General features: G+C 36.2%; 1 protein-coding gene across 9 annotated transcripts in view; it reads left to right on the forward strand.

Annotated features, from left to right (window-relative positions):
* The first annotated feature begins 413 nt into the window (after positions 1-413).
* LOC129527049 (neurobeachin-like) overlaps positions 414-15591 on the forward strand; it is a 50452-nt gene continuing 35274 nt past the window's right edge. For 2 of the 9 annotated variants that reach the window (XR_010131110.1, XR_008671890.2), the window contains exons 1-5: positions 420-876; positions 3252-3371; positions 5927-6071; positions 10822-10927; positions 13089-13197. Coding sequence is in view for 1 of the 9 variants with exons in the window: in XM_063698905.1 (XP_063554975.1) it covers positions 3298-3371; positions 5933-6071 (213 nt within the window). In the remaining 8 variants the exon portion in view is untranslated. Of the gene's footprint in view, positions 877-2950; positions 3372-5926; positions 6072-10821; positions 10928-13088; positions 13198-15591 lie in introns of those variants that run through there. The other 7 variants (XR_010131109.1, XR_010131115.1, XR_010131114.1 and 4 more) reach the window with 7 other exon arrangements.

Raw genomic sequence — 15591 nt, forward strand, 5'->3', positions numbered from 1 at the left:
CTACAAACAGAAGTTCAGATAAAAAATTACCTCAAGCAAAATTCTATTTAGGTGAGGAAACAGAAAATAGAGCATTGTAATATGACTCTGATGTCAAAAACAGGGAACTTCTGAAAGCGACACTGATTTAGCAATTTTCATTAATTTTTTTTAGTCCTCTACGACCGGCAGCTAGCAACTTGACAGGAAAATACAGGAACCTGAATAAACCTGACCCGTCTTCAGCATCGTTTATATACTGCGGTTATGCCCACGGAGGTTCCTGGACTGCATGTTTTGATTGGATGAGAAAAAACCTCCAGGCTTACTCTGATTGGACTTTATTATCATGTTCTGATTGGTTGAGAGCAAGTCTTAACACAGCCAATCACAGCATGAAAATAAAGTCCAATCAGAGTAGGCCTACAGGTTTTTCTCTCGTCCAATCAGAACATGTAGTCCAGGAAACGCATTTGCATAACCTCAGTATATAAAGCATGCTGAGGTCGCATCACGTCATTTCAAGCTCTTCTGTATGGAGGGAAGGAGCTACCCTGTGACCGGCTTAGAGAACTGGAAGAGACCGCAACCTTCCTTCTGCTTGAGGTTGGAGGATGGATGGAGCCTGGAGCCCTGGAGCGTGGGACACTGTTTCGCTGTGGTTGGTGGTGGCGACAGAGCAGTAGGAGAGCGGCCGGCAGCGGGAGCTTCTCCTGCTAGGCTGGAGGACTAGGAGAAGGAAGAGGCACTGCCACATGCTGGAGGCTGGAGCCTGTGCCACCGTGGCTGGCCTCGCTGTGGTTGGCTCGCCTCGCTGTGGTTGGCTCGCCTCGCTGTGGTTGGTGGTGACGTCGGAGACTGCAGCTCGGCCACAGTGGTAGAAATGTGATGGGGTAGGTAAGTTTCCCGGGGCTGCCCTGCACGCCTCTGGGGGAAAGGGTTGGGTGTTCTATTGGGGCTCACTGCTAGAGACTACCCTGCCTGTGGCAGTGGTCTCGTTGGGGGCACTCTCTGGGGTGGCATTGCTGGTGGTGGGGCAGGTTGGCTGGCTATCTGGGGCTATACTGCCTGCGGTGGCAGGGGTGGTCGGGGAAAGCAGATTGTGTACACTAGCGTGTACTGCCGGTGGCTGGGGAAGGATTAGGGGTGCTATCTTCTGCTGCACTGCCAGCGGCAGGGGGTGGGTTGGGTGGAGTTATCCAGGGCTACAATGCTGGCAGTGGGGGGTGGTTTAGGGACGTTGTTGGGTGCTGCACTGCCTGGGGCGTTGTTTGTTGGGTGCTGACTCGGGGTGGTGCGCCATCAAGAGCTGAACTGTCCGTGGCGGGGTGGGAGGAGGTGGGTTTGGGATGCTGTCTAGTGCAGCAACTCCCGTGGCTGGGTCAGATTTTGGGCGCTGTTGGCTGGTACACTCCCTGCAGTGTGTGGGGGAGTGCTTTGGGGGAGGTATTGGGATTACATTGCCTGAAACTAGGGTGTGTTGGATGTGCTATCCGGGGGCTACACTGCCAGCGGTGTTGGCGAGCTGAGGTGGCAGCAGCGACAGTAGTGGCCGCCTCTTTCCTTCTGGTGGCCTCCAGGTAAGGGATCGTTCTTCTCTTCCCGGACTCCAGACTCTAGAAGGCAATCTTCTCCTGCTCGTGCTAGATTGCACGGCAGGGCCCCCACACCCACTGTGGTTTCCCGGCACGCCCTCATGCTCTGTGTTGCGGAGACCACCTGGGACTACCGGGCAGGGAGTAGTACGCACCCACGGGGGAAGTAGGGGACAGGGCACTACGGATGGAGGCGTCAGGAATGGGAACCAGCCCTTGGGTGGGGAGGGCTGGCTGGTGCTGAGTTTCTCCTACTCGGGCTCCCTGAGGAGGGCAGCCCTCGTGGGCTCAGCAATTCCTGGTCAGCTGGAGTTGGCCAGGGGCTGGTTTGAGTGAAGGCATTCACTCCCACCCCAGACCCCAGTTCCTGGCCAGCTTTTGCCAGAAGGAGAGGCTGGACTTTGGAAGGTGGATGTGAGTGCCTTCAATGAAACTCATTTCTGCCACCCAGTCACCAGCGTGACAAGGTGAGGCTCTAACGGTTCCACTGTCTGAATCCTGTTTTGGGCTTTTCTGGCTTTGCCTGCCCAGCTGCTCCAAGCCAGGCTGAAGGAGGAGAAGGCGAGGAGTCGCCTGTGGTAGGGTCGAGCCTGCAGATGACGTGGTTCTGCAGCTTGTCTCATGCGGTTGGTGGTGGTGATGGAAACCACAGATCCACCGGAGCGGGAGGAGGGCACCCACGGGGGCCAGGTGGTAGGAGCTGGTAGGGTGGACTGGTACATTGAGGGCGACAGTGGTTGTATTGGCATTGGCGCTAGTGGTGGTAGCAGTAGGAAGTCTGGGGGCCGGGAAGGGGAAATAGGAGCACTGCAGGGCCCATCCCACTCTGGGGTGGGGAGGAAGCTGTGGGTGCTGTAACACAGGCTTCGGTGGCAGTGGTGGTGGTACACCTAGGGCAAAGAAGAGTCCTCCCTCTTCTCCTGCAATCTCTGGAGGGTGCCCTCCTGCTGGTGCCTGAGCTAGGTGTGAGTGGCAGCATTGTCTCATTCTTAACAAAATTTAGGGGATGACTATTTGTGTATCCTTTTGCTTGTTTGTTGTGATACTCTTTGAGTTACTCAAATTTTATGAATCGAGAAGGGGATAAAAGGTATTATAGGCCTTCTAATTCCCATACCTGTTCTTTTTTTTTTTCTTCCACTGTGTATTTTCTTCTCATTTTCTTGTTCCTCTTCATTTTCTTTTGCTACTGCTTCTATTTCATGTTTGTATTCTTGTTTCTTCTCCTGTTTTTGTTTTCTTTCTCCTCACTGTAATCACCATGATTTATAGTTCTACACTTGTTTAATTGTGTCATATGTATTTCTTTTATAGCTCATAATTTCTAGGAGAACTAGTCAGCCTTGGGTATCTGCGGTGCCTGGCACAATGTAAATTTTAAACGAATGAACACAAATAAATTGTATTTCCACAATTCTGAATCTTGGTATAGTGGAAAGAATATCACTCTGGAGGTCAAGGGGCTGTAGTTCTTGTCTTCTCCATGAATATTCTTTATGTGCCGCTTGTACCATCTGTGAAATGAGGGATGGGAGGGGGAGCTTGAGGAAGTGGTATTAGATGATCATTAATAGGTTCTGTCAGCATATTCTTCTAGGGTTTTATGAATGTTATAATTGCATTTTAGACCGTAATAACCAAACATTACATATTGACATATTTAATTTTTTATTTAAGTGGTACATGATCAGCATTGTCCACATTTACAATCGATGGAGGAACAATGAAATTCAGTGTTACGTTAATGGACAACTGGTATCTTATGGTGATATGGCTTGGCATGTTAACACAAATGATGTAAGTCTATTTTTCTGTCTGTTTTAATTTGAGAGTATGATCTATCATTACAATATGAATTTAATAATGAAATAGTTTGGTAGAAACTTAAAACTTTGAAAGTTTTCTTTATTAAACGAATCTTTCATTGTTAAATTTAGTGTAAGAAAATTGTTAAAAGACATGATTAGTGATACAAAAACAGGAACATTTGGCCAAAGTTTTAAGTTTTTTAGATTAAAAAAACCATGAATCCTGTATTCTATGTATTCCAGCATCAAGCACTACAAAATGTGGTTTACCCCTTATTTAGATACAGAAAGAAGACCCTAAACAGAAGTATAACATGTAGTCACTATTAATTACATCGTGATAAATGCTATGGAGAAAATAAATTGGGGATACAGAAAGTGTAGTTGTAGGGAAGGGAGGAGCCGGATGGTCCAGAGATGATTTTAGTACGAAGAGTTGAGCAAGCGAGATATGTGGGGAACTTCTTCTATTCGGTGGGAACAGTGAGTGCAAAGGCTTTGAGGCGGAATAGGAAAGTTCAAGGAAAAGGCAGTTTGTCTGAAGCAGAGGGAGGTAGAGGCAGAATAATTTTAAGAGATGAGGTTAGGCAGAAATCATTTTGACCTTCATAAGCAAACATAAGTCCTGGGCTTTCGCATCTTACTCAGCTTAAAAATCCTTGGAAGGTTTTCAGCAGACAAGTGATGTGTGCTTATATTTTAAAAACATCAGTCTGCCTGCAGTATTGAGAATATTTTGAAGGGAAATTACAGAAGCAGGAAGATGACTTAAATGGCTTATTGCAATAAAACAAAGAGATTATATGAGTTTCTACCAGTATGTTAGCAGTGGAAGAAGTGACACAGTTGGATTCTAGGTAGAGAACAACTTGAATTAAAACCTCAAGGGTCCTTACGGTTTCTCTACTTGGGGTTTCCATTGTCTACATTCTGGCCTGTCAGAGTCAAAGTAAAAGGTTTGTTTTAATGTTGAAAGTACTTCCAAGCTCAATAATATACAACCCTTCAAGCATACCTGGTTTTATAAGAACTTACCTCTTAAACACAATTCATTTCTCAGTTTTGTTTGCATCTCTCTAGGCTTTAATTTCCCAAAGGGCGGGGATTTGCTTATCGTGTCTTGTATTCTTTTAACTAGCACTGTGTGTATGGTCCATAGTTTGTCCCCTAGATCGGGGCTTGGCAGACTACACCCTATGAGCCAAATCTGAGCCTCCCCCTGTTTCTGGTTTTGTGTAAGCTGGGGCCTAAGAATCTTGGCTTTTAATTTTTAAAGGTTTTTTGTTTGTTTGTTTCTTGAGGCACAAACAAAATCAAAGAAGAATGGGACAGAAACCAGGTGTGGCAAGCAAAGTTTAAAATATTTTCTGTCTGTCCCTTTATAGAAAAAGTTGCTTTTCCCTGCCGTAGAACTCATGGTTGTGCCACAACCAATAAATATTTAATAGAATGTTGTTTTCAGAATTAGAATACACAGATGAAATTCTGCTTTTTATCTTCTCTCCAGAGGAGATCTTCTCTGCAGAGTCTTTTTATTATAGAGTGGAAGAAATCCCAGTGGTCTTCTTGACTCATTCAGTGATAAGACAGTATCTTGGAAAGAAAAGACTTCGTGTTTTGGTTATTTGTAATAGTGCCCTAAGAAGTGGAGAATTCTAGATAATGACACATACTTTATGCAGTTAAAGTTTAAGTTCCTATACTTCTAATTAAAGATTCGGTATTTAATGACGACAGTTCTTTTTGCCTTTGTATGCATTCACAATTCTTTTTATTACTTTATTGAAGGACCAAAAGTACTTCTTACATGTGTAATTCTTGCTTATTCATTCTAAGGTGTGAAATAGCCTTTGAGGACAGGGGAAGGGAACTGAGCCATGACTGCTTTCCCTGGTTTGGGTGGGTGGGGTGTAAGATGCAGAGGCTGGAAAGATCTTAAGCTTTTGGCTTCTTCAGTGCTGAATTCCTCAGTGTGGAGAGCACTGTACCATCTGCTTTAAGCAGCAGATTATAGTCTTATTGTGTGTTTCATTCTGTGTAGTTCCTACTCACACACGAGCGGGGATTTATTTTCTTTGTGTGTTTCACTAAATATGGAGGAATAGAGGAATAGATTCATAATTTCAAAAATAAAGTTGAATAAAAAAATTAGACCCTATGTTTTCATGATTACATTTTGGAATAGTCATTCCCTTGATTCAGATCAATGTCTCTATATATGGATCATTATACATCATGACAGTTTTAAATTATTTTAACGTTTGTAAATAAATAATTATAAGCTCTTTTGCCTTTATAATATTTGAAAAGTAAGTCGGAAGATTGAGTAGGTGGCTATTGTTTTGTTTGCTTAAACGTAAGTGTAAAACATGTAATTGGTAATTTTTCCCAAAAAACTTGACTGGCATTTATTATTTAAATAATAAAGTCTTAATTGATGCTTTCTTCTATTATTATTGTTATATTTTAAAATATTCATAAAGGCCGATTTAAGGATTCAAACCTTTTCATCATTAAAAATAATGCATTTTTAATGACTTTTAGAAATAGAGCTATGACAAGTGCTTTCGTGGATCATCAGAAACTGCTGATGCAAATAGCGTATTCTGTGCTCAACCTGTTGCCGTTCAGTGAAGCACTCAGCCCAGCACAGATACTTGCAATTCATCAGTTAGGACCTAGATATAAGGTAATAATAACTGTAATTTTATAAATTCTAGGGAGCGTTTTAGATGTAAAATGTGATGTAATATAATTTTTAGTGAAAATCTTTAATACAGTTTAAGAGTCATTTCTACTTTTTTGGAATGTAGTCACTTTTTATTATATGTTTCTTTTCGGTTCAAAGGTGCGTTTTTCTCAACTCTTTTCTCTATAAACTGTTTTATTCTTCAGAATATTTTCTAATATTGATAGCATGCCTTTTAACAATTCTGAAATAATCTTATAAAACTGTTTTGCTTAATGTAGTATTTAAAATACAAAAATTTGAAATATATATTACATAATGAACATAATAAAGAACTTGTTAATATTACTGGTAACTCGGAAAGAAGAGTTAAAGATTTAGAAGGAATCTAAGATAATATATTTCATGGGCCTGAAATTATTTAATTTTAGTTTATATTTTTGATTTAATTGCAGTGAGGAAGTAGGTACAGTAGTGAGTAAACTAATTTAGCAAAACCAATTATGTAATGTAATTTATCATTCTTTCTGTTTTTTAAACTTTAAGAACAAAGACTAGGTAAGATATAGCATGCACATATATGAGTTAGTTTTAAATGCGCGGTACACCTGGCTAGGGGAACATATAAGGGTTCTGTTTAAATCACACTGGGAATTGTGAAGTCTCAAACTACCTGGAGCTGAAAGAATTACACATTATAGTCAAAGTGTTTATAATTCTGAAGGAGTACTTGTCTTGTATGGAAGTGGGATTTTTTTATTGAACTCAATTTAATTAATGTGAAGATTGTGTAATGGAAAGGAAAAACATTTAAAAAATTCCCTCTTTGGCCTTTGTATTTTTGCATTGGTATTTCTGTTTTTTTGTCATATATATATACACACACACACACACACACACATACACACACACACGGATGTATATATATATAGAGCGAGAGAGGAAAGTTTGAATTTACTCATATTAAAAGATCTTTTTTTCTCAGTGACTTTAATAACCATGATAAAATTGAAGGATAATAATGCTATTATTTTTATGTCAAGGTAACAATATTTGCTATCATATATTTTCCATATCATTTTTGTTTTTGTCTTACTAGCTCTAGAAATGAATTTGTGCTTGTCCAGCTACTTTTTCTTTCATGGGTCTTTTTGTTGAGTTTGCATCCTGGTTCTGCCATTGCTGATCTTGCATAGGAATATTTTTGTAATTCACATTTTTTATTAATATGCTGCCTGCTTTTCTTTTCTACTTCTTTGAGTTGTTTCATAAAATGCTTGCAGTGTCTTTTTAAGCTCTAATAGAATGACATTAAACAGAGTGACAAGCAAACAAATGAAATATAAAAAGGTAGAGTATGAAGAAAATACAAATCCAATATGATTGCTAATGTGAAATTTCAGAATTGATGGGAGCTTCCTGGCAACATCAAGGAAAAGGGCTGAATATAAGCAATTTTGTAATTCTTCTATTCACAGAGAAGCAAACTTTGTCCTGAACAGCTTTGCAATCTCTGTAGTTGGTAGTATTCTTTTCACACGTCTTTCTCGTCATTCTTTTTAACAACAGTGATAATGAGCAGTAACCCCGTCATTATATGTGCACAGCTCATGTGACGTAGTGTATCCTTAATAACCACAGTGTAGAGTACCTAAAGTCAGAACTTTTAAGAGATATACCTGTAAATCTGGGCATTACATCAGATAGTATTTTTTTAAGTTTTGAAAGTTCTCAGCTTACTGCACCCCTTGTTGTTAGTGGGGGTTGATGATAAATCCACAGGTACATGCATTTTCTCAATTTGTAAATTCTATAAGTACAATTGCACCATAACAGGCATCAGCAAAAATTTTTTATATTAAAAACCTTTTTTTTTTTAGAAATTCAGAGAACATAGAGAAGGAGGAATGCAAATGATCAGATTGTGTTTTGACAGAAGAAAAGCTGAGTAGTTCACACGTAGTCAAAATTATCTTGCTAAAGTCACTCTCTGAGTGAAGGGGGGTAGAGGGCTACAGCGGAACTTTTAAGGTATAGAGAATATAATAAGTAATGGACATTTGGATAAATCAGAAATGGAGTTTAAATTACTTAGTGTTGTATAATAACTTAGTATTTATATTTATTGCCTTCAGTTATATGGAACTTTTCATTGTAATGGTCAGACAATATTTATGATTCTGAGCTTAGTGTAGATAGCATGTCAACATATGGGCTTCAAAATTAATAAAATAAGTTAATTCTACCTTCAAATAATGCCATCAAACTATATATTCAATGGAGCCTGTCACAAATGATTTTGACTTGTTGGTCACTGTAGTGCTAGGTAAATTTTTTTCTGTTGATATTTGGTTTTGCATTGCAGCTTATCAGTATATATTCTGTACTTGGTTATTTTCTGGAAACAGTAAATAAGTTAGGGTATCACTTATTAACTAATAAACCATTCATTTTGGAAAATACAGAAATACAGAAAATATTTAAAACAACAGAAAATCTCACTGTAGATTTGTCTAGTATAGTAAAATTTACTGCCAGATAAGTTTACAGTGGCTCTCTATTTGGGGTTATTTAATGTCTTCAAGATTGTGTGTGAGGTGGCCCTTTGACATAAGCTTGCAAATCAGATTTTAACAAAGTTTTTATATTTTATAATTATTACTAGACATTTTCTCATTGTTCTGTTAATCCCGTGTGGCAAGCAGTTAGTCTTCATGGCCAGATATTTGAAAATTTAGCTTTGAGTTCTCTCCTTCATTTATGAATATGATAGTATAATAGTTTTTATAATTTGCTATATCATAAAAAAGTTCTAACTGATAAGAGAAAAAGTATAACACAACCTCCAAAATTAAAAATCACTTCAGAGGATTTCCGATACTTGTATAGAGGGGTGAGCTCCTAACAAACTGATCTTCTCAAAAATAACCATTTGTAAACTCTGCACATAATATAGATAACATCTATCTGAGGATTGTGGAGATTGAGTAAAAGCAGGCGAGCTTTGGAGGGTAGTCAAAATATGGAACAGTCAGTCTGCATGGACTGATATCGCCATTTTTTGCTTTTATAGGAAACTTTCTGGCCAGAAAGTTTCTCCTACAGTATTGTACAGAGTAATAGTCACACTATTTAGCATATAATCCAAAAGTACTTATTCTAAAAATGGTCAGGAAAATGTGACTTATTCTCAAGGGAAGAGAAAATCATCATAGACCAACTCTAAGATAACCCACATGTTGGAAATATCACATGAGGTCTATTGTAGCATATATGGTTTAGCCCTTTCTAATGTTGAACTGTGAAGGAAATTAACTCTTAGAACTTACTGTGAGTTTTTGTGTCACTGAAAATTATTCTTGGATGCAAAATTGTTTTGGGTGTGGAATTGAATTGATTAACGTACAGTGAAGTCAATTTCTGCTATGATCACTCTTATTTAGGAAGAGTTTTGTAGTGAGAGAAATACTATAGAAACTATGATATTAAATATTTTATGTAATTTTAATCATCTTTTAAAATATTTCACTGTAATTCAGTCCTAAATTAGGCTTAAGAGATGAAACCTTTTGAAAATGTCAAAAGATTTTTTTCCCCCTTACTGATACCGTAAATCCGATTTGAAACTTAATCTACTTGATTACTTTGCAACATTCTTTTAAAAGTGGAGGAGGTATTGGATTTTAGGGGGAATCTTTACTTTTTACGTAAGTTATTTCCAGTCTTCTTAATAAAAAGATCTTTATTTAAAAAGCCAATCTAGCTGTGGTACTTTGCTTTTTCAGTAAAAACCAAATTGAATAGCCAGTTTATGTCTTCAGAGAGCTACCTTTGAACAGAACTTAGGTTTATATATTCACTCTTAATCATTTTAGTTATGAATTAGGTGTATCTTTATGATATATTGAATTCTAAATAATAAAAGTACCTCAAAGATAATAAAACTTCATGGATCACATTACATGAGTTATCTACATTAGTTATTTAAAAAAATTAAATACAAATTGAAATGGATAAAGTTATAGTAAAATAAGTCAAAATCTATATTTAAATTTTAATTGCATATAAATATATGTATATTATAAACAGGTTAGTTATGTTTTTATACATAGTTAATAAATATTCTCAGGTATTTGTGGGCCAAGACTGTTGTGGCATTCTTTATCAATAAAGGCCAAAAAGCTCTGGAGAAATAATAAATATGCTAATTTATAAGAGGTATTATTATACTATTTCTTTCATTGTTTTCCCATGGTCTAGCCCTTTACGATCTGATACTTGAAATAAACATTATTTTCTAACTTAAATTAAGCTTATTAAGAATTACAAGATGGTAATTATTTTTAAGAAAAAACACCCACTAGATTATTAGCATCATTTTCCTTAAAAAGATACAGGATTACAAACTCTCATCCATTCCTGAAGTAGAATTGCTACTTATAGAACATGTGTTATAGTACTGTCTGTTGAAAAGTTGAGCAATTATATATCATGACATAATAATCAGCATACTTTTGGTCTATAAAATAAAATACTCCTCTGAAAATCTGTTCCTAGGTATTGATATAGTTTTCAAGAGAGTGTTCTATGTTGTATTAGTCTTGGCTGACACCGATACTTGCTTTTTGGTTTATCCTAGAGTACATATTTAGATCCTCTGCAGATGAACTGATGCGTTCTAGACAGGAAGTTGTATGTAGGAGATATAGGAATGGGCTGAAGTATCTTTTGTATTTGCCTTTGTATCTAGGGAAGTTGGAAATAGGCAAGAATGGAGAGAAATTTTGAATGGCAGTACACAGAATTTTGCAAGTTTTTTGTGAGCCCTGCAACAATCCGATGCAGTTTAGTTACTGGTAAGTTTGTTGAATTATGTTTGAAAATGTACCTCTTCGAAGATGGCCATCTATTTACTATTACGTCCACCATGTCAATTATACCTTATTGTAAAGATTTTTTTTTTTGCAAAGATGCGGTATTGCTATTGCATTGGGTTTTAGGTATAAATTGAAACTACCTTTGTTAGTGAATGCATTTGACATTTCAATTGGTGTCCTAGTTAATGTTGAAGTGAAATTAATACTTCATGGATAGCAGAGTCTTGTTAAGATTTTGGAGTAATAATATTTCAGGTTTTGTAATAGAGCTCCACTGTGTTTAGAGGTCTGAGTTAACTCATTAGATATTTGAGAATGAGTAGTTATTCTGACATAAAAGAATGAGAAAATCTGTGTCATCCTTGCAATTGTATATGGTTCTATATAGTAGGGTGATTTACTGTAAAATACTTTTTTGCCTTTTTTCATGGATCATAAGGACCACTGTGAGGCATTTCTAGTCTTTCTTTTTGGCAGTGCTCATGTTTAGGAATCCATTTTCCCTCAATCACTAACTTTGGTGTATGTAAGAATTCTATGAACAGATTAGGAAATTGTGTAATCTCTATGCATGGTTTTCTTTATTCTTTTTACACATCTAGGCAGATGTGTTATGTGTAATATAGTACTTAGCAATTATTCGTGAAGTGGCCTTGACTGTTCAATTCATTTAAAATGGACTAGATTGCTTAATAGCTGTGCTTCTTTACAGCAACGTTTTTTAAAATCCCAAGAGACTCATTGGTAGTTGTAGTTTTCTTGTAAGTGTCTATCTTTGGCTTAAGGACAAAGTGAAAAAAATCATTGATATGTGATAGTTTACGTTTTTTGTGGTTTAAGGATATAGGGTCAGTTAATATAATTGAATTTTAATTTCCTATAATGAAGTACTTTATTTCTAGATACTATATTTTGTCTAGCTGGTATGTAATTCATTAAACTATCAATTTTTATAATAATGACAATGATAATTTTGCTGTTGGTTCTTGTTATGAGAACATTTCTGATTTGAACAAAAGTAGCCACATTATGAGAAAAATATATTATCCCTATTGAAACTGGAAGAGCTAGAATAATTCAAAAATTAGAATAACTTCAGATTCCTTTTGGGCTTTAATAATTTTCAAGTTTTCCTTATTACCAAATTGTCTGAATTACTTGTAAGAATGAGTACTTCTGCATTTAAAATATGTTTAGAAATTTGTGGTTTTACCCTTTCTTATGAATATAAATAGATAATTTAGGGTATATTATAAAACATTGTAAATTGATACTATTTTAATTGTTGATAAAATCTGGTATATAACAATTTATTATGAGCTACATTAAGCATATACAATGAAGGAATATGTATTTCCATTATTCAGAATACTATATTCATATATCAGTGTTGCTGGTTAAAATCATATGTCTATGAAGCAATACAGTATCAAAGCTTAATTCAATGCAATCATTTTTTATTTTGTTCATTCATTCATTCCAAAGACATATCAAGTGCTAAATCTTTGACACCTCTTTGTCTGCCTTTATGTATTTGTTTATATACTGTGCAATTGTCACTTTTCATTTCAATATTACATAAATCATTTCTTTGCTCTCATGAGCTTTTCTTAGGGCATACCTGGACATAAGTGACATGTTACATATTCCTCTGGATTTTTTTTAACAAAGTGTTTTTGAAGAATATTTCTAAATGAAAAGTTTATTTAAAAATAGGGCTTGTTCTTACAAAGCAGTATTGCATCTATATTTAAAATTCTCTACAATAGCTTGTTATTCAAAAGAATAGTATGATACAGTCTTTATTATGCAAAATGATATGTGTATGTTTCTTAGGTTTACTTGAAGCCAGACCTATAAATATATGTAGAGATAAACTTTGATGTTTTACTTTGGAATGTAAAAAAACTACACAGTTATGATTCGGTTTATTATATTTAATTTGTAAAGGACAACACTGGTTTTTCATGCTTATGAGGAAATATATTCTTTCATAATATAAGGCATAATAGTCATTGTCAGTAAAATAGAGATTAGATTTGAATATGGTTATCTTTTGGCGTAATAAAATACTGAAATGGAACACTGTGTTTAGAATAAACGTGATGATTACATAATGATATCTGTACTTTACATGCAGTGCTACTCTTTCGACATTCCTGGTTGAACTACTTAAAAGTTCAGTCGCCATGCAAGAACAGGTGCTGGGTGGAAAAGGCTTTTTAGTTATTGGCTAATTACTTGAAAAGGTAAGTGATGTGTTGATGGTTTTATTGTGTAGCCTCACAGTTGGACAGCTGACAATCACTAATTATATTTTTTCTATAATTTCACTTTCCATTGACTGTGTAGAGATTATACTATTTGCTAATTCACAAACATCTCAGATTTAAGTGTAGACATGGAATTAACTGGGTATTGGAAGCATAATTAAATTTTGAATTAAAAAACTAAAGAAAAAAATTTCATCTATATCTATTCAAGCAATAAGTATCATTTCTCTTAAGTTTTTCTATAGTAGTACCCCTTATTTCTACTCTCTCTTTCTAAGGTGTCACTTACCCATGGACAACTGCAGTTCAAAAATATTAAATGGAGTAAACAATTTATAACTTTTAAATTGTGTGCTGTTCTGAGTAGAGTGATGAAATCTCGTACTGTCCCTCTTCATCAAGTCCTGGACATGCATCCTCCTTTTGCTCAGCTTTTTCATGCCGTATACACTGTCTTCCTATTAGTCATTTAGTAGCTATCTCAGTTCTCAGACTGAAAATCGTATATATCATCCACTAGGGGTCTTGGAAGTATCGCCTCTGGATAAGGAGTACTGTAGTTGTTTCTTTGGTATCTTTTCACTTAGACTTTTTATTTTATTTATTTATTTTTGAGACAGTGTCTCACTCTGTCTCCCACACTAGAGTGCAGTGGTGCGATCTTGGCTCACTGCAACCCCCACCTCCCGAGTTCAACCAAGCAGTTCTCCTGCCTAAGCCTCCCTAGTATCTGGGATCACAGGTGCGTACCACCATGCCTAGCTAAAGTTTTGTATTTTTAGTAGAAACAGGGTTTTCCCCACGTTGGCCAGGCTGGTCTTGAACTCCTGATCTCAAGTGATCTGCCCACCTTGGCCTCCCAAAATGCTGGGATTACAAGCATGAACCACTGCGCCTGGCCTTAGACTGTTTCTTGAAAGTCTTTTTTATTAAGATAAAAATCTTTAGTATACATGGATTTACCTGTTAGGTTTTGTTATTTTTTAATTATGCGGTCAAAATTTTTATTTTGTAGTAATAGAAACATTATTTTGTGCTCTTTTTCCCTACTCTTAATATATATGACTATTTAGTTTTTCTCATCTATACATAGTATAAACAATAAAAATTAGATGGGTTTACATTTTAATATTTTGTGTCATTTATGTTGTTTTATGACCTCTTTTGCTTCAGTCACATCTGTGCTTTTATGAGTGCTGAATTTCTGATTATGATCTCACAAGAGTTTAGTTGTATCATGTGATTTCCTTTAAAAATTAGTGAGATTTCATGAATAAGCGTTTTTTTTTTTTTGTTTTTTGTTTTTTTATTTTTTTGAGACACTCTCGCTGTCGCCTGGGCTGGAGTGCAGTGGCGCGATCTCGGCTCGCTGCAACCTCCGCCTTCCGGGTTCACGCCATTCTCCTGCCTCAGCCTCCCGAGTAGCTGGGACTACAGGCGCCTGCCACCACGCCCAGCTAATTTTTTTGTGTTTTTAGTAGACACAGGATTTCACCGTGTTAGCCAGGATGGTCTCGATCTCCGGACCTCGTGATCCGCCCGCCTCAGCCTCCCAAAGTGCTGGGATTACAAGCGTGAGCCACTGCGTCCAGCCAGCATGTTTTTTTTTTTTTAATAACAAATACCTGTGCCCTTTATTAGCACTCTCAACCCTCTTATCAGTTAGTTAACTCTATAATATTCAGCTGCTCTGAAAATGAAACTATTTGAAAAGTATTAGAAGTGAGATCTCAACTAAGGGATAAACATATATTTCCTTTGGAAAAAGAGAAGATACTTTGAAGCAGTTTTAATTTTACCTCCAATTGTTTTACATTTGAAATGTTATCAGTTGATTAATGGACAAACAAAATGTAGTATATACATGCAATTGAATATTATTTAGTCACAAAAAGAGTCAAGTTCTAAAATATGCCATATTTTATATATTACGTGTCTTTATACATATATATATGTTTTATATATATATATATATATATATATATATATATATAATATGTCTTTGAAACTAGTGCTGACCTTTCCTTAAGGATTAAGCATTGAAGAGTGGTAGATTGTTAAGATTGATCATTGGTAGCATTTCTTTATTGAGATGATTTTTTCATAAGATTATTAAGAACTTAAGGCTCTTTGGTTTATTTTTTAAAATAAGGGAATACTCTTTCTGTATCTAGAGTATTAAGAATTGTTCAGAAGATGTACGATAAGCTACATTTAACATGAATTTGATAACATATGAAATGCCTTTGTAAGATTACTGTGTGTGACAGGATTTCTGTGAGGACTTACCCCTTTAAATGTGCTTTCATTTGTTTACTGAGAATGTATCAGAAAATCCTAAATTAAACATTCTTTTACTTAAAACTTAGC

The sequence above is a fragment of the Gorilla gorilla genome, chromosome 16 (genome assembly GCF_029281585.2).
Source record: "Gorilla gorilla gorilla isolate KB3781 chromosome 16, NHGRI_mGorGor1-v2.1_pri, whole genome shotgun sequence".
NCBI lineage: Eukaryota > Metazoa > Chordata > Mammalia > Primates > Hominidae > Gorilla > Gorilla gorilla.